This window comes from Amblyraja radiata, chromosome 21 (genome assembly GCF_010909765.2).
Source record: "Amblyraja radiata isolate CabotCenter1 chromosome 21, sAmbRad1.1.pri, whole genome shotgun sequence".
Lineage (NCBI taxonomy): Eukaryota > Metazoa > Chordata > Chondrichthyes > Rajiformes > Rajidae > Amblyraja > Amblyraja radiata.
Window position 1 is genome coordinate 18,019,562 of NC_045976.1, and position 22,270 is coordinate 18,041,831.

The 22,270-nt window shown below is 43.2% G+C and overlaps 1 protein-coding gene across 5 annotated transcripts in view; it reads left to right on the top strand.

The window, feature by feature from the left end:
* Positions 1 to 11: 11 nt before the first annotated feature.
* tcp11l2 (t-complex 11 like 2) overlaps positions 12 to 22,270 on the top strand; it is a 40,761-nt gene continuing 18,502 nt past the window's right edge. Inside the window, exons 1-2 of one of the 5 annotated variants that reach the window (XM_033039673.1) lie at positions 12 to 123; positions 21,316 to 21,482. In XM_033039673.1, the coding sequence (XP_032895564.1) occupies positions 21,323 to 21,482 (160 nt within the window). In that variant the 5' untranslated portion in view covers positions 12 to 123; positions 21,316 to 21,322. Of the gene's footprint in view, positions 124 to 16,671; positions 17,217 to 17,348; positions 17,635 to 20,670; positions 20,879 to 21,071; positions 21,483 to 22,270 lie in introns of those variants that run through there. The other 4 variants (XM_033039671.1, XM_033039674.1, XM_033039672.1 and 1 more) reach the window with 4 other exon arrangements.

The window sequence follows — 22,270 nt, forward strand, 5'->3', positions numbered from 1 at the left end:
TTCCGCACTTCAGAAACGTCGAGCACAGGGTTTGTCATTTAAAGCGAGAGAGAGAGAGTGAGACGGGTGGTAAAGCTGGCTTAACGACTTTTAAAACAAACCAAAAAACACATGCACATAAAGGTAGGTCACGATTGTAGAACGAGAAGTGCCTTTAAAGTGTAATTAGTAACTTATTTGGCAGGTTACTTAAAAATAGTTTCTGTAAACACGGAGTAGGAATGTCAATCCTCCAGAATTAACTTGGAGTATTCATCAATTCGTAGTCACAGAATCATTGTGTCACCCAGCACAGAAACAGGCCCTTCGGCCCACCATGTCCATACCGACCAACTATACTAAATGAGAAACTTAATCTCAAGGACATTGTGATGAGCTAGATTCGAACAACAACAACAAAAATCACAGGAGAGACTTGTGTTGTCATGTTCTTTGAGCACCAGTTTATTAATTATATAAAACATTAGTGAGGAGGATACATCCTGCTTGTATGACAGAGATGAATCATCTACTCAAGCATAAGTGAATGAAGAGTTTTCCACATCCAGATTGTTTTGGGAATGTCCATGCGGATGGTCATATGTGGAGTTCAGTAGTGGCAGAAGGCATTTGAAGGGAAGATACGATCTCCAGGAATATGTTCAAGATGGTGAACCTGTCCTAAACAATCAGAAAGAATTACAGCCCTGGAGGAAGCTGTTTGGCACATCATATTCAAGAAACAATTTTTGTGATGGCTCTTCAGGTGTCAACCAGGTGCTATTGAGGAAGCATGATGAACGAGATTAAAACAAATTATATGAATTAACAATTTAAAGTGAATATAAGATAATGATATCTACAAATGCTGCTGAATATAGGCAAATTGGAAGTCAAATTGGATAAAGTTGTTGATGAGAACTCGAGAATTAAAAGCAGCTCAAGTCCGTACAACCTTTTGAGCCTATTTGCCATACAATAAGATTGTGACTGATCCTCTATTTTTAGTCAAAGAGCACAGGCCCTTCATCCCATCTCATTCATGCTGTTCAAGATGCCTATCAAAACTAGTCTCACTTGCCTGCATTTAACTCATATCCTCACAAACCTGTCCTATCAATGTATGCCATTTAAAAAAATATTTTATTATTGTACCTGCCTCCATCACTTCCCCAAGCAGCTTATTTTATATACATACAACCTTCTGTGTGAAAGAGTTGCCCTTCAACTTCCTATTAAATCTTTCCCCTCTCACCTTAAACCTGTGCATCTAGTTATTGATTATCCTATGTTTTTCTGGAACATCGGAAGGTGAGGGTTGACTCGATAGAAGTATTTAAAATTATGAGAGGCATCAATAGACGGAATCTTTTTCTCAGGATGGTAATGTCCAACACTAGAGGGCATAGCTATAAAGCGAGGGGGAAAATTTAATGGAGGTGTGCAAGGCAAGTTTTTTTGCCTGGAATGGTGGTGCAAGCAGATATGATAGTGACGTTTAAGAGACTTTTAGATAGCCACATGGAACAGCAGGGAATAGTGATATGGATAATGTAGGCTGAACATTTAGTGCTTTACTTGTGCTGTATTGTTCTAGATTCTATATACCTTGGGGAAATGATTCTGTCCATTCACCCTATTTATTTCCTTCATGATTTTGTACACCTTTGCAAAATTAACCATTAGCCTCGTACACCCCAAGGAATAAAGCCCAAACTCTTCCAATAGCTCAGTCCATAAAGTCCTGGCAACATCCTCGTAAATCTTTTCTGCATTACTTCCAGCTTAATGGCAACTTTCCTCTGGCAAGGTGACCAAAAATGAACACAATACTTCAAGTGCGGCCTCACCAATGTCTTAGAAAACTGCAACATTAAAGATGTCTGTACTCATGTACAGATGAAGGCCAGCATGCCAAAAGATTTCTTCGCCACCCTGTCAACCAGTGGCACTCTTTCAACTATGTACTGGTACTCCAAAGCTCTCTGCCTATCAGTATTCCCAGGGCCCTAACATTCACTGTGAAAGTCCTACCTTGATTTGACTTTCCAAAATGCAACACCTTGAACTAAGCTGAATTAAAACCCATTTGCCATTCCTCAGCCTACTTGCCTTACAGATCAAGATCACACTGTAATTCTTGATAATCTTATTCACTGATCCTTAGCTACTTCTTTCAGTGTTGTCTGCAAACTTACTAACCAAGCCTTGTACATTCTCATCCACATCTTCGATACAGATGATAATGGGCCCAGTACCAACCCCTGAGGCACACCATTAAACAAGAGCCTCCAGTTCATTACATAACCTCCCACTCTCATCCTCTGCTTCCTAATAGCAAGCCAATTATATATACAATTAGCTAGCTCTCTGGATCCCATGTGATTTAACCTTCCAGAGCACCCTACTTTGTGGAACCTCATCAAAGGCTGTGCTGGTCCATGCAGACTATGTCTACCGTCCTGCTCTCACCAACCTTCTTGGTTACATTTTTTGAAAAAACAATCATGTTTTTGAGATATTCTCTCCCATAAAGCCATGCTGCCTATCCCTAATCAACCCCATGTCTTTCCAAGGATATGTACATCTTATCCCTCAGAATCCCCTTCAGTAACTTGCCTACCACAGACGTTATGCTCATTGGTCTATAGTTTCGGGGCTTTTTTGCAGCCCTTCTTAAATCTTAAACATTCTTCATCCTCCTGTATCCGCCATTCCACTCATGGCTAGTGATTATGCATATATCTCAGCCATGTCTCCCACAATTCCTTCAGTAACTTCCCACAACATTCTTGGACATACCTGATCAAACCCCAGATAATTATTTATTTGTATATGTTTTAAGATGTCCAGCACTTGTTCTTCTGTATTGCGGACTTACCCCGTTAACTTTCCCAAGCTTCCTAGTTTTCTTAGTCTGAAGAAGGGTTTCGGCCCGAAACGTTGCCTATTTCCTTCGTTCCATAGATGCTGCTGCACCCGCTGAGTTTCTCCAGCATTTTTGTGTACCTTCCTAGTTTTCATGTCTTTCTCCACAGTAAAATAGAGGGGAAATATTAATTGAGGACCTCGCCAATCTCCTGCGACACCACACATAGATGTCCACTTTGTTTGAGGGCCCCTGTCCTCTCCATAGTTACTCTTTTTTCCTTAATATACTGATAAAATCTCTTTGGATTTTTCATAATCTATTCCACCAAAGTTATCTCATGCTCACTTTTTGCCTCTTTCTCCCTCTTTCCCCTCCCCTTCCCAGCTCTCCCACAGCCCACTGTCTCCGCCTCTTCCTTTCTTCTTGCCGCCCCCACTACTCCCACATCTGTCTGAAAAGGGTCTTGACCCAAAACGCCACCTATTCCTTCGCTCCATAGATGCTGCCTCACCCGCTGAGCTTCTCCAGCATTTTTATCTACCTTCGATTTTTCCAGCATCTGCAGTTCTTCAACATAGTCATGGCTGATCTGTCCCAGATCTCATTTCCCTGGTCTCACAGCCCTCAATTCCCTGGTCTTTCAAAAATTCACCTCCCTCTGCTTTAACTACATAATGATCCACTCTGGGATAGGGAATTCCAGAGATTCACTGCCCCCTGCAAGATGACATTTCTATACATCACATTTTTAAATGACTGGCACCTTATATTTAATCCAGACTCCTTCATTTGAGACACTCCCCCTCAAGAAAATAATGTTGACATACAGACTGTGATGCTTTTGTGGTAGGCAAGATCTGGCGAGGATTCTGAGGGATAAGGTATATATGCTTTTGGATATACAGTGGCTGAATAGGTATGGTCAGCAAGGTTTTGTACAAATAATGTTGATGCTGGTGAAGCCACACTTGGGGTATTGTGTCTGTTTTGTGCACCCTGTCTTCTTCTTTCGTGTCCATCTTCTATTTTTCAAATATTGACATCACTGTCATCGTCCATCCTGAAAAGGACGCTAGCTTCCAGCGACAATCAGTGGGAGCCATCACTTGTTGCAATAGACGATGGTGGTAGCTCAGGATACTTCCAGTTTCCAGCCCCGCGACGTGGACACCTGCTATGGAGCCTGTGCACCCCGGTATAGCAAAGGTGCCATTGAACTGGAAATAATGTAGAGAAGATTTACGAAGATTTTGTCAGGACTCGAGATTATGAACTATAGGAAGAGGTTGGGTAGGCTAGGATTGTATTTCTTTGAACAAAGGAGGCTGAGGGTGATATTTTAGAGGTGCATAAAATCATGAGGGGAACAGATTGGGTGAATGCACACTCTTTTTCCCAGGATAGGAGAATCAAGAACTAGCGGGCATAGGTTTAAGGTGAGGGGGGGAATTTAATAAGAACTTGAGAGGCAAACTTTTCACACAAGAGTGGGTATAAGATGTGAGTTGCCCAAGGAAGTAGTTGAGGCAAGTACAATAACAACATTTAAAAGATATTGTTTAAAACATTTAAAAGTTAACCATATCAGATACATGGATAGGAAAAGTTTAGGAGCTATGGGCCAAATATGAGTAAATAAGACTAGCTTAGATGGGGCATCTTAGCGGCTTGGACAAGTTGGGCTGAAGCATCTGTTTTCATGTTGTATGACTCTAAAACACATAGATATGGTGGGTAATCAGAATGATTTTTGTCCATCATCGGGCATCTAAAAACAAGAGGGCATAGATATAAGTTTAAAGGAATTGGTTCTCAAGGGGATTTGGAGGGAAAGTATTTTGCATAGAGCATGATTGATATCTGGAATTTGCTGCCAAAATGAGATTGTACAATCAGATACAATTACTATGTTTATTAGACAGGCACTTGAAAAGGCAAGGAATAGGAAGATGTACAGATTGTAGACAAATAGTCAATGGTCAATCCCCAAATAGGATTAGAGTGGATGGTCAAAAGGATGTATTAAGCCAAAGGGCCTATTTCTGCACTAAGCATCTTTATTACTCTATAACTATCACACCTTTTACAATTAGTAATCAAAAATGTTTGAATAAAATGACAATAACACAAATTTTGAAACCCTTGTGACTTTTCTCATTAGTTTCTTGCAATTACCATGATTTTTATCGGGGCAAGGATGAAGAATCAGCAAATTAGGTGGCTACATTGAAACAATTCTAATGTGTTGTCCACCTGGCTCATTTGCACTGATGTTGCCTGCCTAAAACACCCCCAACTCCTCCTCTAATGCTTCTCTTGCTGATCAATGATTTAGAATGTTATTCTAACACTGCCATTATTGTGTAATCAGTGATGCAAAATGGAAGCAGGTAATTCTATAAGACAATCAGCAAATCAAGAAGCAATTAACCAAGTTACCGCAGATGAAGGTTTAGCGTGACTTGCTGCAATCACAGAACACCAATACCAAACTGGAAGCGAGGGAATCCGAATCAGAAACATTACGAGGCAGGAGCTTTGGAATTCATTCTAAATGTGGTCCACATTCGGATATGTAATATAAGAAGAGAGGAAGAGTTCAAGGCTGGTAGGATATCCGAACAGAGCCAGGATTGCGCCTTCAGAATGCTATTCTCCATTATTGAATGCAGGACTCCTGGCCGTAACTGAGGAATAATAATCAATTAATTATTATGTCCATCAACCGGAGGGATGAGAACTGAAGATATAAGGTGATTAGTAAAAGGGATAATATGTATAAATATCATCAAGTGGGCATGCTATGGAATTCATTGCCATAAAGCTTTTGGTGTAAGCAGATTCAAAGGGGAATCAGATAGATATTTGAGGGAGGAAAAATTGCAGAACAGTGAGGAAAGAACTAGAGAATAAACCTGTGTTTCTATACATGACGCTACTTTTTCCCTAATATATCCATCATGATATCCATCTTCACTGCATACGACACCACCTATTTTAGTGTCATCTGCATACTTACCAATAATTCTCATTCTCATCCACATCGTTATTACAGATGACAAACAGCAATGGGATCAGCACCTATCCCTAATGCACATCACGCACAAGGCCTCCAGTCCAAGAAACAGCATTCTATCACCACCCTGAAGCCAATTGTGCATCTGGTTAGTTATCCTATGCAATCTAACCACCCAGGGCAGATGCTTATCAAAGGCCTTCATGTAGTCCATATAGACTACATCTTAGGTGAAATGGTAGAGTTGCTGTCTTACAACACCAGAGATCTGGGTTTGATATTGACCATGGGTGCTGTTTTGGACGGATTTTATACATTCTCCCTGTGACCATGTGGGTTTCCTCTGGGTGCTCCGATTTCCTCCCATACTCCAAAGACGTATAAGTTTGAGGGTTAATTAGCTTCGGTAAAAATTGTGAATTTTCCCTGGTATGTAGGATAGTGCTAGTGTAACAGGTGATCGCTGGTCGACGCGGACTTGGTGGGCGTGTTTCTACCATGTATATCTGAAGTCCTAAAGTCCTTAGGCCCTGCCCTTACCAACCTTCTTGGTTAACTCTTCAAAAACCTTAAACAAATTCTGGAGACATGACCTCCAATGCACAAAACGTGCATTGGTTCAACCCCTAATCAATCCCTGGTCTTTCAAAAGCATGTATACCTTATCCCTTAGAATCCTCTCCAGTAACTTTCATGCTACAGATGTTAGGCTTACTGATCTATAGTTTACAGCCCTGGCTGCCCACGCCACCCTCCACCACCTTATAAATAAATTATCCTTTAGTGGACTGGCCAGCAGTAACTAACAGGATACCTCAGGGATCAGTGCTTGTGGCTAAATATAAATTGATGATTTGGAAGAGGGAGCTAAATGTAATATTTCAAAATTTGCTGGGTAGGATTGTGAATTGTGAGGAAGATGTAAAGAAACTTCAAGGTGATGTTGACAGAATGCGCAAGTGAGCAAAAAAATTGACAGATGCAGTTTAATAGAATAGAATAGAATGCAATTTATTGTCATTCAAACCTAGGTTTGAACGAAATATCATTTCTACAGTTTACACACAATCCAAGACCCACACTTAACACAGTTTACATAAACATCCATCACAGTGAGTCTCCAACATCTCCTCACTGTGATGGAAGGCAAAGTCTTTATCTCTTCCCTTTGTTCCTTCTCCCGTGGTCCAGCAGTCCAACTGCAGTGTCGAGGCAAACTGGGGCTCCGATGTTAAATCCCCCGGCGGGCGATGGTAAGTCCTGAGGCCGTTTAAGCCACGCCGGGCGATGTTAGGCCCCGGCTCCATGTCCTTAAACCCGCGGTTCCAGCGGGAGAAGTCGCCGTTGCGGAGCTCGGAAAAGCGGTCTCCCACCAGGGTCCTGCGAGCTCCCGATGTTCCCGTCCACCGGGTCTGCGGCCGGTGCCTCCGAACTCCAAAGTCGGGTCGCAGCTGCACGCCACCACAGCTCTTCCCGTGGATAATGTGGATAAATGTTAAGTTATTGACTCTGGTGGGGTGGGAGATTGCAACCTTCACGTGGTCCGCCCTGTTTCGACAAATACAATCAACCTGGTATGCACAATCAAATAAGATCAAATTGAATAAATTGTCCTACAACTTTAGGCTGTGCACGCCATATGCAAGAATAAGTTTCATTCTGGTAGGAAAAACAGAAAGAGTTTGCATTATCTAACATTGTTAGATTGTGCAGTGTTGATGTACAACGAGACTTAGGTATTAATGTACACTACCGAAAACAAATATGAAGATAAAGCAAACAGTTAAGAATATAAATGGCCATTCATTGCATGAATTTGAGTAGGAGCAAGGATGTCGTACTACAATTACACATAACCTTGGTGAGACCCAGCCAGCAGCTGTCTGTCTTTTCATCGTTTTATATTTATTTTTAGTTAGTTTTGTTTTGTTTGGAGGTCTAGACTTTTTTTATGTGGGGGGTGGGGCGGCGGGAAGGGGGAAACTACCTTTCAGGGTCCCTACCTAGTCGGAGAGGCAGCTTTTCTCCGGGCTGCAGCTTCGACCCGTCCTCGCGGCCTACCAGCGGGCCTGGAGCGGCGTTTCCTGTTGGGGACCGCCCAGAACCTCGGCTTCGGCGGCGGCACAGCGCTGGAGCGCTATCGTGGAGCAGAGCGGGCGATGCCTTGTCCGGGTGGCCGCGCTGGAGCTGCGGTGAGCTGGGACCACCGGGAACAACATCGTGGAGCTGCGGGACTGTGGAGCGACCAGCTGCGGGCGGCGGCGCCGAACTTTACACCGGGAGCCTGGGATCTCGCGACGAGATCACCAGTAGTGGAGCTCCAACCGGCGCGGCCTTGTCGTTTTCGGAAGCCGCGGCCTCCAGTACGGAGGCGGCCGTTCCAGGGTTCCCATGCCGCTGTGAGGACTATTCCGACGCCGGAGCATCACCCGGCGAGAACGGCCAGGAACATCGGGCCTCCGTAGAGGCAACTGTGGAGGCCTCAATAGGCCCGACTATGGGTGAACTGGGGTTGGGGACTGGACTTTGTGCCTTCCCTCATGGTGGGAGCCATTGTGGGGGGATGTTCTTTGTGTTTAAGACTCTCATTGGTGTTATGTCTGTATTCTTTTTTTGTGTGCTGCAAAATGGCAAAAAGCATTTTGATACCTTTGATACCTTTGAGCATTATGAGCAATTTTAATCATTATCTAAAATAAGGATTTATGTGCTTGCTTTAAAGAAAGCACAGTGAAAGATGATCAGACATTTCTAGAATAGCAGAACTGCCATATGGGGAGAGATAGGTCGCCTGGGTTTCTATTTACTAGAGGTTAGAAGAATAAGATAGAATCTAATTGAAACCCATTGAATTCGAATGGGCCTAATGATAGGAGGGTGTTTTCCCGTGGTGGTTGTACTGAACAAGAGATCTAAAGACAAGGAGGAAAATATTTAGGACTGTACTGAGGAGATGTATCTTCACTCATAACCTATAGATTTTGGAACTGCAAAGGGATTTAGAGATAAAGCCATTAAATATATATTAAGGAGAAAAATACTTTTCAAGATCAAAAAACATATCAAAGGTCTAGGGAGAGAGTGGGAATATGGTTATTAGATGACTATGGTAGAGCAGGATCAAAGAGTCTAATGGTCTACTCCTGCTCCTATGTGTTGGTCTTTTTATGTTGTAACTGTGTAGCAGCAGTTATGCACATTCCATTTGGATGTTTTTCCCCAAGCAATGTCACATTCCCAATAAGGAAGCATTTGTACCTTTAGAAATTTTAAAAAATAAAGTGCCAGAGAAAAGGACAGAATGTTTTAACACTCTCATATGGAAACAAAATAATTTCTAGGCCTCTTTGTTCGCATTCCTTCAAACAGAATTCCCTCATGACAAAATAATAAAAACCTATTGTAGAAATCACAAACAAGATCCCTAGGGCCGATCATGAAGGTAAAAAGTCCTTCATTATCATTCTCAACCTTTCACGACCAGCCAGACCATCCTCTTACAATGCTTCACTGTGTGAAATCAAACCTATCTGATTGTAGACTTGTTCATCAAATTGCAGCCGGAGGGTCAAATTTGTGATATATTCCATGACATTAAAGGAAGAATACTTGTGAATGGAACACAAAGGATTGACAAGCTGGATCAGTAATTATTTGGGAAGGTTAATTAAATGCTGACCTTGCAAAGGATATATTATGTTTTGATGCAACACTGGTATATCTATACATAACTAAAGCTCTGATCTTGTTATCTTATGGTTGCGCGGTCATTCTATTTGCGCAAAAACGTTACGCGAGAGTTCTACGATTTTTCGTCAGCTTACTCACCGTTCTCCTGCGCTGCGATTGCACAAAGTTTCATTCCGATCGGCGGTCTAATGTAAACTTTAGCGAGGTTTAAAAATCTTAAAAACTGCGCGTGCGCAGATCGATCTCCTCTCCTGCCGTTCAGCGCCGCGTGGATTGGTCTTTTCTCCTATCACTCCGCGGGACGGTCCGCCCCTTCCTGCGCCATCACATCTTTACTGGAGCGGTGGATGACCGGCGGAGGTTTCCAACCAGACACAATTTCCGGAGGGACTGGAAACGGCCCGGCCCGGGAAATGTCGCTAAACGGAAAGCGGAGAATCTGATCTCAGCGGAGGAGAGCGACCAGCGGTCCAGCAATCAGCGACCGCTGTGAGTCCGCTCCAGCCCCTACCCCTCTGGTCTGCCTCGCTGGCTCCTGCCCGCCTCCCTGTGATACCCCCCACAACCCCCGTATTTTCTCCGAGCTCTCTCCCCCCACCCTCACAAACCCCCCCGCCCACACCCCCCCTCCCCACCCACACCCCCTCCCCCCCACATCCCCCTCCCCCACCCACACCCCCCTCCCTCTCCTGCCCACAACCCCCTCTCCCCCGTCCACACCCCGCCGCCTACACAACCCCCCCCCGCCCACACAACCCCAACCCACCCACTACGCCCACACCCCTCTTTCCCCACACACACCCCCTCCCCGCATCCCCCCTCCCCAACACAGCCCTCCTCCCCCACATCACCCCACACACACCCCCTCCCGCACACATACACCCCTCCCCCACACATACCACCCTCCCCCCCACACACAGCCCCGACCACACATCCCCTCCCACACCGGTGTGGGCCGAAGGGACTGGTTTCCAGAGGGCTAGTATGGACATTGTGGGCTGAATGGGTTCTTGGGCTGGCAGCTCAGTCACTCTGGCCTGGTGGGCTGGCAGCACAGAAACTGCCAGAAATTCTGCCCAAAACAGGTGAGAGACTGTGAGAGAGAAGGGGGAGAGGGTGGAGAATCAATTTTAGACATTTTTCATCATTTTCTGCAGATCACAGCAATGAAGGAGGAAAGTCTATCCTGGCCTGGATCTCACAGGGAGCCAATGAAGGGAGGGAGAAAAATACTGGGGTGAGGTTTAATACTTGCAGGGGGAATACTTACTGATGGGCCGAAGGGGTTCTTTTTTTTTTGTTTTGTTTTTTTTTGTTTATTTTATTAGAAGTTAATACACTACAAAACAATACAGTGGCACCTAATTTTAGGTGCCAACTATGTCATACCGTAATCCATTCTATGTACAACCTCTAGTTTTATGTTATGAGAAGGAAGTAAGCAAGACAAGAAAAAGAAAACAATAAGAAAGGGGAAAGAGTGGAAAATAGATGGTAGAGAGTAGAAAAATGTGAAGTGTGGATATAAAAAATAAAAATAAAAAAATAAAATAAAAAAGAAAAGGTGGAAAGTAGAAATAGAAGAGAAGGCCCCTTAAAAGAGAATTTTTCAAATCTATATTCGGAGATGTAGATCTATCCACGTCATGAACTGAAATCAGCAATCCTTATGGTACCGCTGCATCACATGATTCCAAAAAGTCGATGAAAGCAGACCAACTCCTTAAGAATTGGTCATATTTATCTATTAGTCGGAGTCTCATTTCTTTAAGGCGTGCTATGTCCATCATATTCCTAATCCACATTTTAACAGTTGGTATGGTTGTATTTTTCCAAAATTTAAGTATCAATTTCTTTCCAATTATTAACCCATAATTAAAAAAAACATTTTGGTCTTTATTTAAATTGGTATCTTCTCCTATTATTCCAAATATAATCCATTCCATTTTGGGTTCTATTCTTGACTTGAAGAGCTTTGTAAATATATCAAATATATCACTCCAAAATTTATTCAACTTTGTACATCTTACAAATGAATGTGTTATATTAGCGTTTTGAAACAAACATTTATCGCATCTGGGAGAGACGTTTGGATAAAATGTATTCAACCTCGTTTTTGAATAATATAGTCTATGTAATAATTTGAATTGAATTAAATTATGTCTTGTATTAATAGAACAGTTATGTGTATTCATCAAATACTTTTCCCATCTATCCTTCGAGATCTTTATCATTAGCTCATGTTCCCAATCTTCCCTTAGTGCTTCTGTTGAGGGTGATTCTCTATATAATATATTATTATAAAAGTATGATATTAATTTTTGTGAATCAGCCTTAATATTCATTGCTTCTTCTAAAGGGTCTAAAAATATAGTTTGAAATCTATGTGTATATTTCTTCATAAAGTCACATACCTGTATATATTTAAAATATTGATTATCCTTCAATTTAAATTTTAATTTTAATTGTTGAAATGATAACAGTTTACCCAATTCATACATATCCCCTACTTTCCTAATCCCCAGTCTATCCCATTGTTGATATGTGCTGTCGATGAGAGAAGGTTTGAATGCGGGGTTGTTCAATAGTGGGGTTAGTACTGATAAATTATTTAATTTCAAGGATACTTTTATTTGTTTCCAAATTCTTATTATATTGTGAATAATTGGGTTCTTCTTATATATTATACTATTCAATGTGTGGGCGGCACACCCCGCCGCCCACACAACCCCCCCCCCCCTCCCGCCCACACAACCCCAACCCACCCACCACGCCCACACCCCCCTTTCCCCACACACACCGCATCCCCCCTCCCCAACACAGCCCTCCTCCCCCACATCACCCCACACACACCCCCTCCCGCACACATACACCCCTCCCCCACACATACCACCCTCCCCCCCACACACAGCCCCGCCCACACATCCCCTCCCACACCGGTGTGGGCCGAGGGGACTGGTTTCCAGAGGGCTAGTATGGACATTGTGGGCTGAATGGGTTCTTGGGCTGGCAGCTCAGTCACTCTGGCCTGGTGGGCTGGCAGCACAGAAACTGCCAGAAATTCTGCCCAAAACAGGTGAGAGACTGTGAGAGAGAAGGGGGAGAGGGTGGAGAATCAATTTTAGACATTTTTCATCATTTTCTGCAGATCACAGCAATGAAGGAGGAAAGTCTATCCTGGCCTGGATCTCACAGGGAGCCAGTGAAGGGAGGGAGAAAAATACTGGGGTGAGGTTTAATACTTGCAGGGGGAATACTTACTGATGGGCCGAAGGGGCTCTTTAAAAACAAATCTGAGTGAAATCTCAGTGAAAGGCACTTTTTCTAGACTTGTCCTGGTCTGGCACAGGGCCAAAATGCTCCTCCTGGGCTAATATGGGCATTTGGGGCAAAAGGAACGTTTCTCGTCTAATAGGGGCCTTGTGGGCCGAAATTAGTGGTTTCAGGCAGGCCAAACAACTCATTTCATTTCATTTCCAATTGCATTGCATTCGCCAAGCCAAACAGCTGATTGCATTTTCACTTCATTTCCATTGCCACTGCACTTTCAAAGCACAGGGCAGGTTCAAGCCAAATAGCTGATTGCATTTTCACTTCATTTCCATTGCCATTGCAGTTTCAAGCACATGGCAGGGTCAAGCCAAACAGCTCATTGCATTTTCACTTCATTTCCATTGCCATTGCAGTTTCAAGCACAGGGCAGACCAAACAACTCATTTCATTTTCATTAAGGGCTAACAAATAATATGTTCAAGTACATTGCATACTTCAGTATTCTGTAGTTTCCCAGCTCAGACAGAGAGTCGTGACCTCTCCATTGCCATCTTGCAGACAGACTGAGCCACGCCCACACTTCCGGGTTTCATAGCCCCCCCCCTCCCACTGGAAGGGGCGTGGCCTTCATGGCGGTGATTGACAGGATAGAGAATCTCAAGATTTTTTAAACACTAATAAGTCTTTTATTTTTCATCGATGGGAAAAATCCTCAGGGCCTGCGCAGCGGAGGAGGACTCTGAGAAAGATGGCCAAAAAATTACAGCCATATGTGGTAGCGTTTTTTCTAAAATCAAAGCACAGTGCAAACAGGAAGTGGTCAAGATGAGACCTTTAATTATATAGATTTCTTACCTAAGGCTGTGCAGAGAAATTCACCAGATTGATTTTTATAATATTAATGAAGTTATGTGTGAAAAGAGATTGATAGGTTGGGTCTATATTCACTGGAGTTCAGAAGAATCACTGAGCTTAATGAAATATATAGGATTCTGAGTGCATTTGACAGAGTGGATGCTGAGAGGGTGTTATGCCAGTGATGTTATCTACAATAAGAGGACATATTAGTCCTTCAAATTAATGACTCAATTTAAATCAGAGATTAGGAAGTGGTGTTTCCTTTTCCCAGAAGGGTCATGATTCTTTGGATTCTTTATTTCCGGGAGTTGTAGAGTCAGAGTCATTGAAAATTTTCAATGAGGGATGTGGATTGACAGATATTTAAAACTACCGGGTAGTCACGTGGAGAGAAGGCAGGTTGGTGGTGTTGAAGCTAAGACTGGATCAGCCAAGATCTATTGAAGTCACTGACTCCTATATGTAATCCTACTTGATTTCAATTGTCGAGACCCCAAGCTCTAGAAATGTACGTCCCAGCAGTCTTCATCATATAGAATGCTTCTATATCTAAACGTCTGGTAACTTGCCATATTTCCTTATTATCAAATTTGCTTTGGTTGTGCAGTGAAGTATCTTATTGTAGTCTACTAATGAAATGCACATTCTGCTGTTGGCTGCAGAGTTGTTTCAGACAATAGACAATAGGTGCAGGAGTAGGCCATTTTGCCCTTCGAGCCAGCACCGCCATTCAATGTGATCATGGCTGATCATCCACAATCAGTACCCCATTCCTGCCTTCTCCCCATATCTCCCGACTCTGCTATCTTTAAGAGCCCTATCAAGCTCTTGGTTCTTGGTTTCTTGGTCCTCCAAAATATTCCAAATGGAATTTAAACTGGAGGTGGTGAAGGGAGGGCTTAAGCCAGAAAGGGTTATTGGGAAGAAAGAACTACTTTAAATTTAGTTGCATCTGGTTGGGTGACTATAGTAGGGTGGAGATGAATTTAAACTGGAGGTGGTGAAGGGAGGGCTTAAGCCAGAAAGGGTTATTGGGAAGAAAGAACTACTTTAAATTTAGTTGCATCTGGTTGGGTAACTATAGTAGGGTGGAGATTATTCCATGCTTTAATTGTGCGGGGGAAGAATGAATTGCTGTACACATCTGACTTTGTAGCTGGGATCACAAATTGCATCGAATGCCCTCGTCTGCTCCTAATTGGTTTGGGTTTGGTGTAGGTCTTGTAATCTATGTCGAGCTGACCATTTAACATTTTGTAAAAACAGGTCAAACGGTGAGCTTCACGTCTCTTCTTGGAGAGGGTTCCACCCCAGAGAATTCAGAAGTTTGGTGACACTTGCTTCTTTCTCATAGGTGTTAGTAACAAATCGAGCTGCCTGTCTTTGGACACGTTCGATGGAAGAAATGTTTTTATTTGTGTATGGGTCCCATGCTGCAACTGCGTAGTCCAAATGAGGTCTAACGAGGGTGAAGTATAGCTTCTCCTTGACAGAAGTTGAACAATGATGAAAGTTGCACCTCAGAAAGTTTAGGACACCTGTTGCTTTCACCGTTGCATGATGAGTCTGACCATTCCAACGCAGATCATTCTGCAATTTGATGCCAAGATACTTGGTTTGTTTGGATTCTTCAAGGGTGGCACCAAGTATATTGTAAGATGTTTCGCCTGGATTCCTCTTTCTGGTGACACGCATGGTGTCTCTTGAAAGTATCCAGAGAACTGGCCTCCACCGCCCTGAGGCAGAGAAGTTGGACAGAAATTGCACCCACAAGTCTTACTCATGATAGCATGAAAACTACTAGATTGTTGTAAAAACTCATCAGGGTCACTTCTGTCCTTCAGGAATTGAAATCTGCTATGCTGACTCTGCTGAGTTCATTTGGCCTACCAGACCCTCGCCATGTGATTGGCTGTTGAATGCCCTCTGAAATGGAATACCAAACCGTAGATATGCCATTTCAAGGGGATGGTCCTTGCACTCATTGTCCACATGACCAAGATTCGAGTGGCTACTGGAAATGCCCTGAAGCCAATATTTTTCCAAAGAAACCACCATGCTGCGATTGGCTTAGTGCCATCGCAAAAATAATGACATGAAAATGTCGCAAACATGTAAGAAAAAGTACTGAATCTCTGCAGACGGAAGCGTTATTTTTAGTTAAACTGTGGATGTATTGTGTGGCTTTGGTATCCCAGTGCCTTCAATACACAATACACAATACAATTTATTTGTCACTTGAACCTCATAGAGGCTCGAATGAAATGTTGTTTCTGCAGTCATACACACATGAAAAAAAAGACCCAAGACACAACACAGTTTACACAGACATCCATCACAGCGCATCTCCTCCTCGCTGTGATGGAAGACAAAAACACTTATCTCTCCCCTGCACGCCCCATTCCCCTCCCGATGTCAGAGTCAAAGCCCCCGGCAGGCGATGGCAATCAAATGGTGGAGTGCAGTATGTTTCACCAGAATAAGCATTTGAAATAATTAAAAATAGACGTGTGTTCGAATTGAACGAATGGTGTTGCTCAGGATACAGTGAAAACAACTAGAATACTTCCTTAGCGAAGGAGTACACATTATAGGGTTCCGTCGATGAGTATGTATATTTTGCATATTTATCACGAACTCGTTTCTGGACTAATACAATTATGACATTTAAACGAAGGGTTTACTGAAGGGTTGTACACGATGTCGCGCTCAAAACGGGGAGTGGGCAATAATCGTTGGTGAAACATCAGAATGACAAACGTTTGGTACAGCATCATAGCATGGATTCGACTGTTTGGAAGCGTCGGTGGGCGGAGAGGAGAATTGCAAAGCAGCATGGACGCTTTTCTATGCACTAGACGCTGGCAAGCGTGGCTGCCTGCTGGTTGCTAGCCTCTTTTCTGTTCAAAAATAATTGGACAATACTGCAAGAGTTTGGTGGTTACTATGGAGCCGCCGCCGCCAGCCTCTCCCGTCATGTGACAATGTAACGTTTTAACAGCGCGTCATGTCCGTAAACAAACAGGCAGAGCTCACAACCTCTTGTACCGCGGGAGAGGGGGGGAAATTGCTGCACAACAACTGCTCTGTCCGGAAAGAAGACGGTGTTCGCGGGAATGATGCATCGGTTTACGCAATGTAAAACCAATACAAGTGACCGACGGACCTTCTAGCCGCGTGGTGACATTGAACATGCGGAGACGGAATACGGAATGACTGGCAGCCTCCCTGCGAGCGGGGTGGACACGTCGGCTCCCGGGCTGTTGATAAATAGCAGTGCGGCCGCTGCCCCTCCAGCTGCTGGCGGAGCCCTTTAACTGTGTGTGACAGCCGCAGCTCAAGCCTGCTGGTGTACAAACCCGCTGCATCCAACCCAGCATCGGCCCGGCGCTGCTGAACTCCGACAACAACATTATTCTCCCGCTACCTCCAGACTCTGTAGCCTCGAAGGGTCTATGCATGGGCTGCCCTTTTTGGATTGCTCGAAAAATAAAAAATAAACATTCGGGCCAGGAGCTAGCTCATAAGGTGGGTCTGTTTTGGAAGGAGGAAGTCATTCACATTACCCCCTTCTCCCCTGTGAAGTTCACAGGTTGATTTGTGCTCCCTGGGCTGCTTGCACAGTTGTATTTTTCCACGGGGGGCTTGGAGGTCATGTTTTGATCGCTCTGATCACATGTGTGCTTGCGTGACGTGTTCGGGAGCTTAAAGCTGAACATCAACTCTCCGGAGCGACCCATCTATGGCGGTCATACACTGAGTGCAAGAATAGCTTGCTTAGTACTGGTTTATAGGGAGTTCACTAACTTCTATACGGAATATTCTGATGCTGTTTATACTTCCGGCTTGGGAGTTATCGCCACAATTCCAAGTTGGCTTCTCGATAATAAACTCCTTGAGGCAGTTTGTCGGCGCTCAAGTATTCGGCGAGTTACAGTTGACTGAAGTTGTGTTTTTAAAGCGTTAACTATAAATGTTATGCATGATCCTGTAAAACCAATCCTATTGCCTGACATAGAGGGTGGTGTAATTCAGTGTGAAGTGCATTTACTGTGTCACACACTACGTACAATTACTCTCATCAGAGTTAAAATCGGAAGGTTTTATTAGGGTTATTAAGATTTCGGTAAAATGTAATGACAGTTGCGATCAAGTGTCGAATAACCCCCCCCCCCCCCCCCCCCCCCATGGTTATGATCGGCGGGGAGGGATAATCCGATCAGGGTGCTGAAATATATTCACGTTCCCGTGTTAAAGTTATACGTTATTTATATTTTTATATTATAAATAATATTCTATAAGCGTGCAATTACACTCTTCTACCAATGCCGATACCACAGCACTGTAACAAGGAGGAAATACGCGAGGTCACAATTGTCATAAGCAGTAACACGTGCCTCATAATTCATTTTTAATTCTTATGTTGATGAGAGGAAGCGCCAGTAAATGCTTAATTTGCCATCCCTAATTCACTTTTTGTTCCGTCGAATCTTACTGTTTAACTCAATTGCCTTCAAAGACATGTAATTTAAACGAATAAGGATGAAATGTGAAAACATTTCACCCTGGGAAAACTTTCCATAACTGTTTGGGATATTAATGGGAAGTTTAAACCAAAAATCGCCACTCCAGTAACTTACAATTGTAAGATTCAAATGATAAACTATTGATCTAGTTTTAACAATGGGTTAATAATTTTCATCATGACCTGATGAAAGCCTATTGCCTAAAGCATTGTGGCTATTTGATTGAGTTATGAGATGGTCTTTTAAAAGATAGGCAAAAAGTCAGTAGGTAGCCTAAAAAGCCATAACATTCAATGTCTGCTTGCTGATATCCCTACTATTTATCCTATCAAGTTCAGTTGCAATGTACTCCATGCCTGTGAGCGTGGCAGAGAAAGATATGGCAGGGTCCATTTCTGATTGCTGTTCATTGATCCTTTTTGCATATGCAGATTTTGATCAAACACACAATGGCATACAATCATGGTGACAAAATGGTTTAATTGAGAATACAGTCTGATTTGTTTTGATCCTTTTAGGATCATTGTTTAGTGATAATGTTTGTGTGTGACTGATGCTTGATGAACTATACATGGTAGATGAAATTTGAAGAAAATTTAATATTGTCACGAGTCAAGAGTTTTATTGGCATATGTCCCAGATAGAACAATGAAATTCTTACTATTGAGATTTGAATACATGAAATGCACTGTCATCTAGTAAGAAATTGTTTCCACAATGCTTTAAAGGGTGGCAAATCTGGTTTATGTCTGGAAAAGGGAAGATACTGTGTGCAGAATATAGTTCTCAGCATTGTAGTGCATCAGTACCATAGACAAAGTCCAGTGTCCACAATGGGGTAGATAGAGGTGAATCAGACATCCCGACTGATTCTGCCTGATATGGTGCATGTGTAGAAGTTTTTAAGAGTCACTGAAGATGAACTAAATTTCCTCATTATCCTCAGGACGGTGTTGGTATGCCGCCTTGGTTGTTGCTTCAATGTGGTTGGGCCATTACAGATCATTGGTATTATTAATGCCAAGGAACCACCTGAAGCTCTCAACCATTTCCACTTCCACACCCTTGCTGCTGATTGGGGCATGTACTGCGCCCTGCTCCCTGAAGTCGATAACCAAATCCTTCATCTTGCTAACATTGGGCGAGAGGTTATTCCTGACACCATGTCATGAAGTTGTCTATCTCCTTCCTGTAATCTTTCTTGTCATCATTTGTGATTCAGCGCAGTGTGTCACCTGCAAACGAGAAGTTTATGCAACAAGTCTTGAGGGTGAGGGGAGGGGGTGGGGGTTGGCAATGGACAAAACAAGGAATAGGATGAACATGAAGGGGACAGACTTCTGACCGACATACACTACAAACCAACTGACTCACATGGCTATCTGGACTACACGTCTTCCCACCCTGCCCCCTGTAAAGACTCCATCCCCTACTCCCAATTCCTCCGCCTACACCGCATCTGCTCCCAGGATGAGACGTTCCACACCAGGGCATCGGAAATGTCCTCGTTCTTCAGGGAACGGGGATTCCCCTCCGCCACCATAGATGAGGCTCGCACCAGGGTCTCATCCATACCCCGCAACACTGCTCTCTCTCCCCATCCCCGCACTCGCAACAAGGGCAGAGTCCCCCTAGTCCTCAACTTTCACCCCACCAGCCGGCAAATACAACAAATAATCCTCCGCCATTTCCGCCACCTCCAACGTGACCCCACCACTCGCCACATCTTCCCATCTCCCCCTATGTCTGCCTTCCGCAAAGACCGCTCCCTCCGCAACTCCCTTGTCAATTCTTCCCTTCCCTCCCATACCACCCCCTCCCCGGGCACTTTCCGTTGCAACCGCAAGAAATGCAACACCTGTCCCTTCACCTCCCCCCTCGACTCCATTCAAGGACCCAAGCAGTCGTTCCAGGTGCGACAAAGGTTCACCTGTATCTCCTCCAACCTCATCTACTGCATCCGCTGCTCTAGATGTCAGCTGATTTACATCGGGGAGACTAAGCGGAGGTTGGGCGATCGTTTCGCCGAACACCTCCGCTCAGTCCGCAATAACCTACCTGAACTCCCGGTGGCTCAGCACTTCAACTCCCCCTCCCATTCCCAATCCGACCTCTCTGTCCTGGGTCTCCTCCATTGCCAGAGTGAGCAACACCGGAAATTGGAGGAACAGCACCTCATATTCCGCCTGGGTTGCTTGCGTCCGGATGGCATGAACGTTGAATACTCCCAGTTTTGTTAGCCCTGGCTGTCTCCTCCCCTTCCTTAACCCTCGAGCTGTCTCCCCCCATCCCCCCCGCCCTCAGGCCCCTCTTCCTCTTTTTTTCCTTCCTTCTCCCCCCCATCCCCCATCAGTCTGAAGAAGGGTTTCGGCCCGAAACGTCGCCTATTTCCTTCGCTCCATAGATGCTGCTGCACCCGCTGAGTTTCTCCAGCATTTTTGTGTACCTAGGATGAATATGAATATTGGCAGATAAGGTGGCAGTGAGAATGCTACAATAAGAGTTTCCGATACTACACCTCTATTTTTCCATATGAGCACCACCTTAGGAATTTAATTAGTTTGTCAAAGAAAGTATTGTTTTGCTTTTTTAGTATTCTTTGATTTTTCATTGCAATTCTCCACAATTTCTTCCTTACGCTCTACCCCTATTTACTCAGTTCAAGTTGTGTTTTTGATTTTTGTTTTTGGACTGAATTCTGTTTTTAATTTGTGTTTCTGTGATGTCTTTATTATTTATTTTATTCTGATTATATGTTTATATTCCTGTTAACCTATGAAAGGTGTCCTTGAGATGTCTGAAAGGCGCCCAATAAATAAAATAAAATAAAATAAAATTAAAATAAATAAATTAAAAGTTTTAATGCTTTTGGATTTATTGCCCTAATTTCCTAAAATGAGCATTATTTCTGGTTGAGCAGTGTACAATTAACCGCTGGCATTTGTCTCTTCCGTGTCGCTTGTCTATATGGTCATTTAATTTGAATGATGGAATGTTTGTGCTCACAAAATCCTATTCAAACAGGAAAAGATGATTCCAAAAATCATATGATCTGTTTGGTGGAAAATAGATTTCCATGTTGGCACATTTTGTTTTCACAGAGAGAAGATGCCTTTCAGTAATGAGAAACATTCCTTGAATGATGAATCATTGAACAGTGATGCTGAATCTTGTGAGCGGTCAGATAGTGTCAATTCTTCCAGTGACTATGAAAATGCTCGACAAAGCTTCAGCAGTGATTCTTCCAGCAAGCCAAGCTCACCAGCCTGTAGGTTTTTTTACATTTTCAAATGTAATCTGTGATGGACAATAACGTTTCTGAAGTCAACATCCTTCACATTTCTGGGTTTAAAGTATATTTGCTGTGCATGACAAGCTTAAAACGTGTTTCATTATGTTTATGTCTGAACAGTGTTGTCAAGTACAAGAGATCAGTCGAGTGTCTGCAAAAGTCACCAAAATAATCAATTGGCATGTTCTTATGTTCCCACTGTTGGGCAGGGCTCTGTTATTTTGATCAACACAATTAGATTTGAGGGTTTAGATTGTAACAAATCCAGGAGCAGGGTATTTGAGTTTTAACTCATATAGAGATACTGGGACTAAAGAAATAATGTAATAATTTTGGGTTGTTTTGAGATCTGTATTCTTCTGCCATGTCCATTCTTCAGTGTTCAGTTGACTGAGTGGATGATGCTCAGCATTATTGATGGGATGTTATCATTGCACTGTTGGTAATTTAACCTTCCTTCAATGTTTGTTTAAAATTATTTGATTCTCCATCGCTTCTTAAATTGTAAGGTGAATAGTCTTTATCAAAGGCCTATGGCTAATGACATCATTACAGAGTTGATATGAATACTTAACAGAAATTACTATAATTCTTTCAATATAAACTACTGTGTTTATTGTTCTGAGGATGCTATACATCAAATTAGGAACTTCTTATTACAAGTAAAGACTTTATTAACAGAGATATGTCACACTTTACCAGAGGTTCCAGAGACCAGCATTGCTATCACAATTTCACGTTCACCTTCCATGTCAAATGAAATA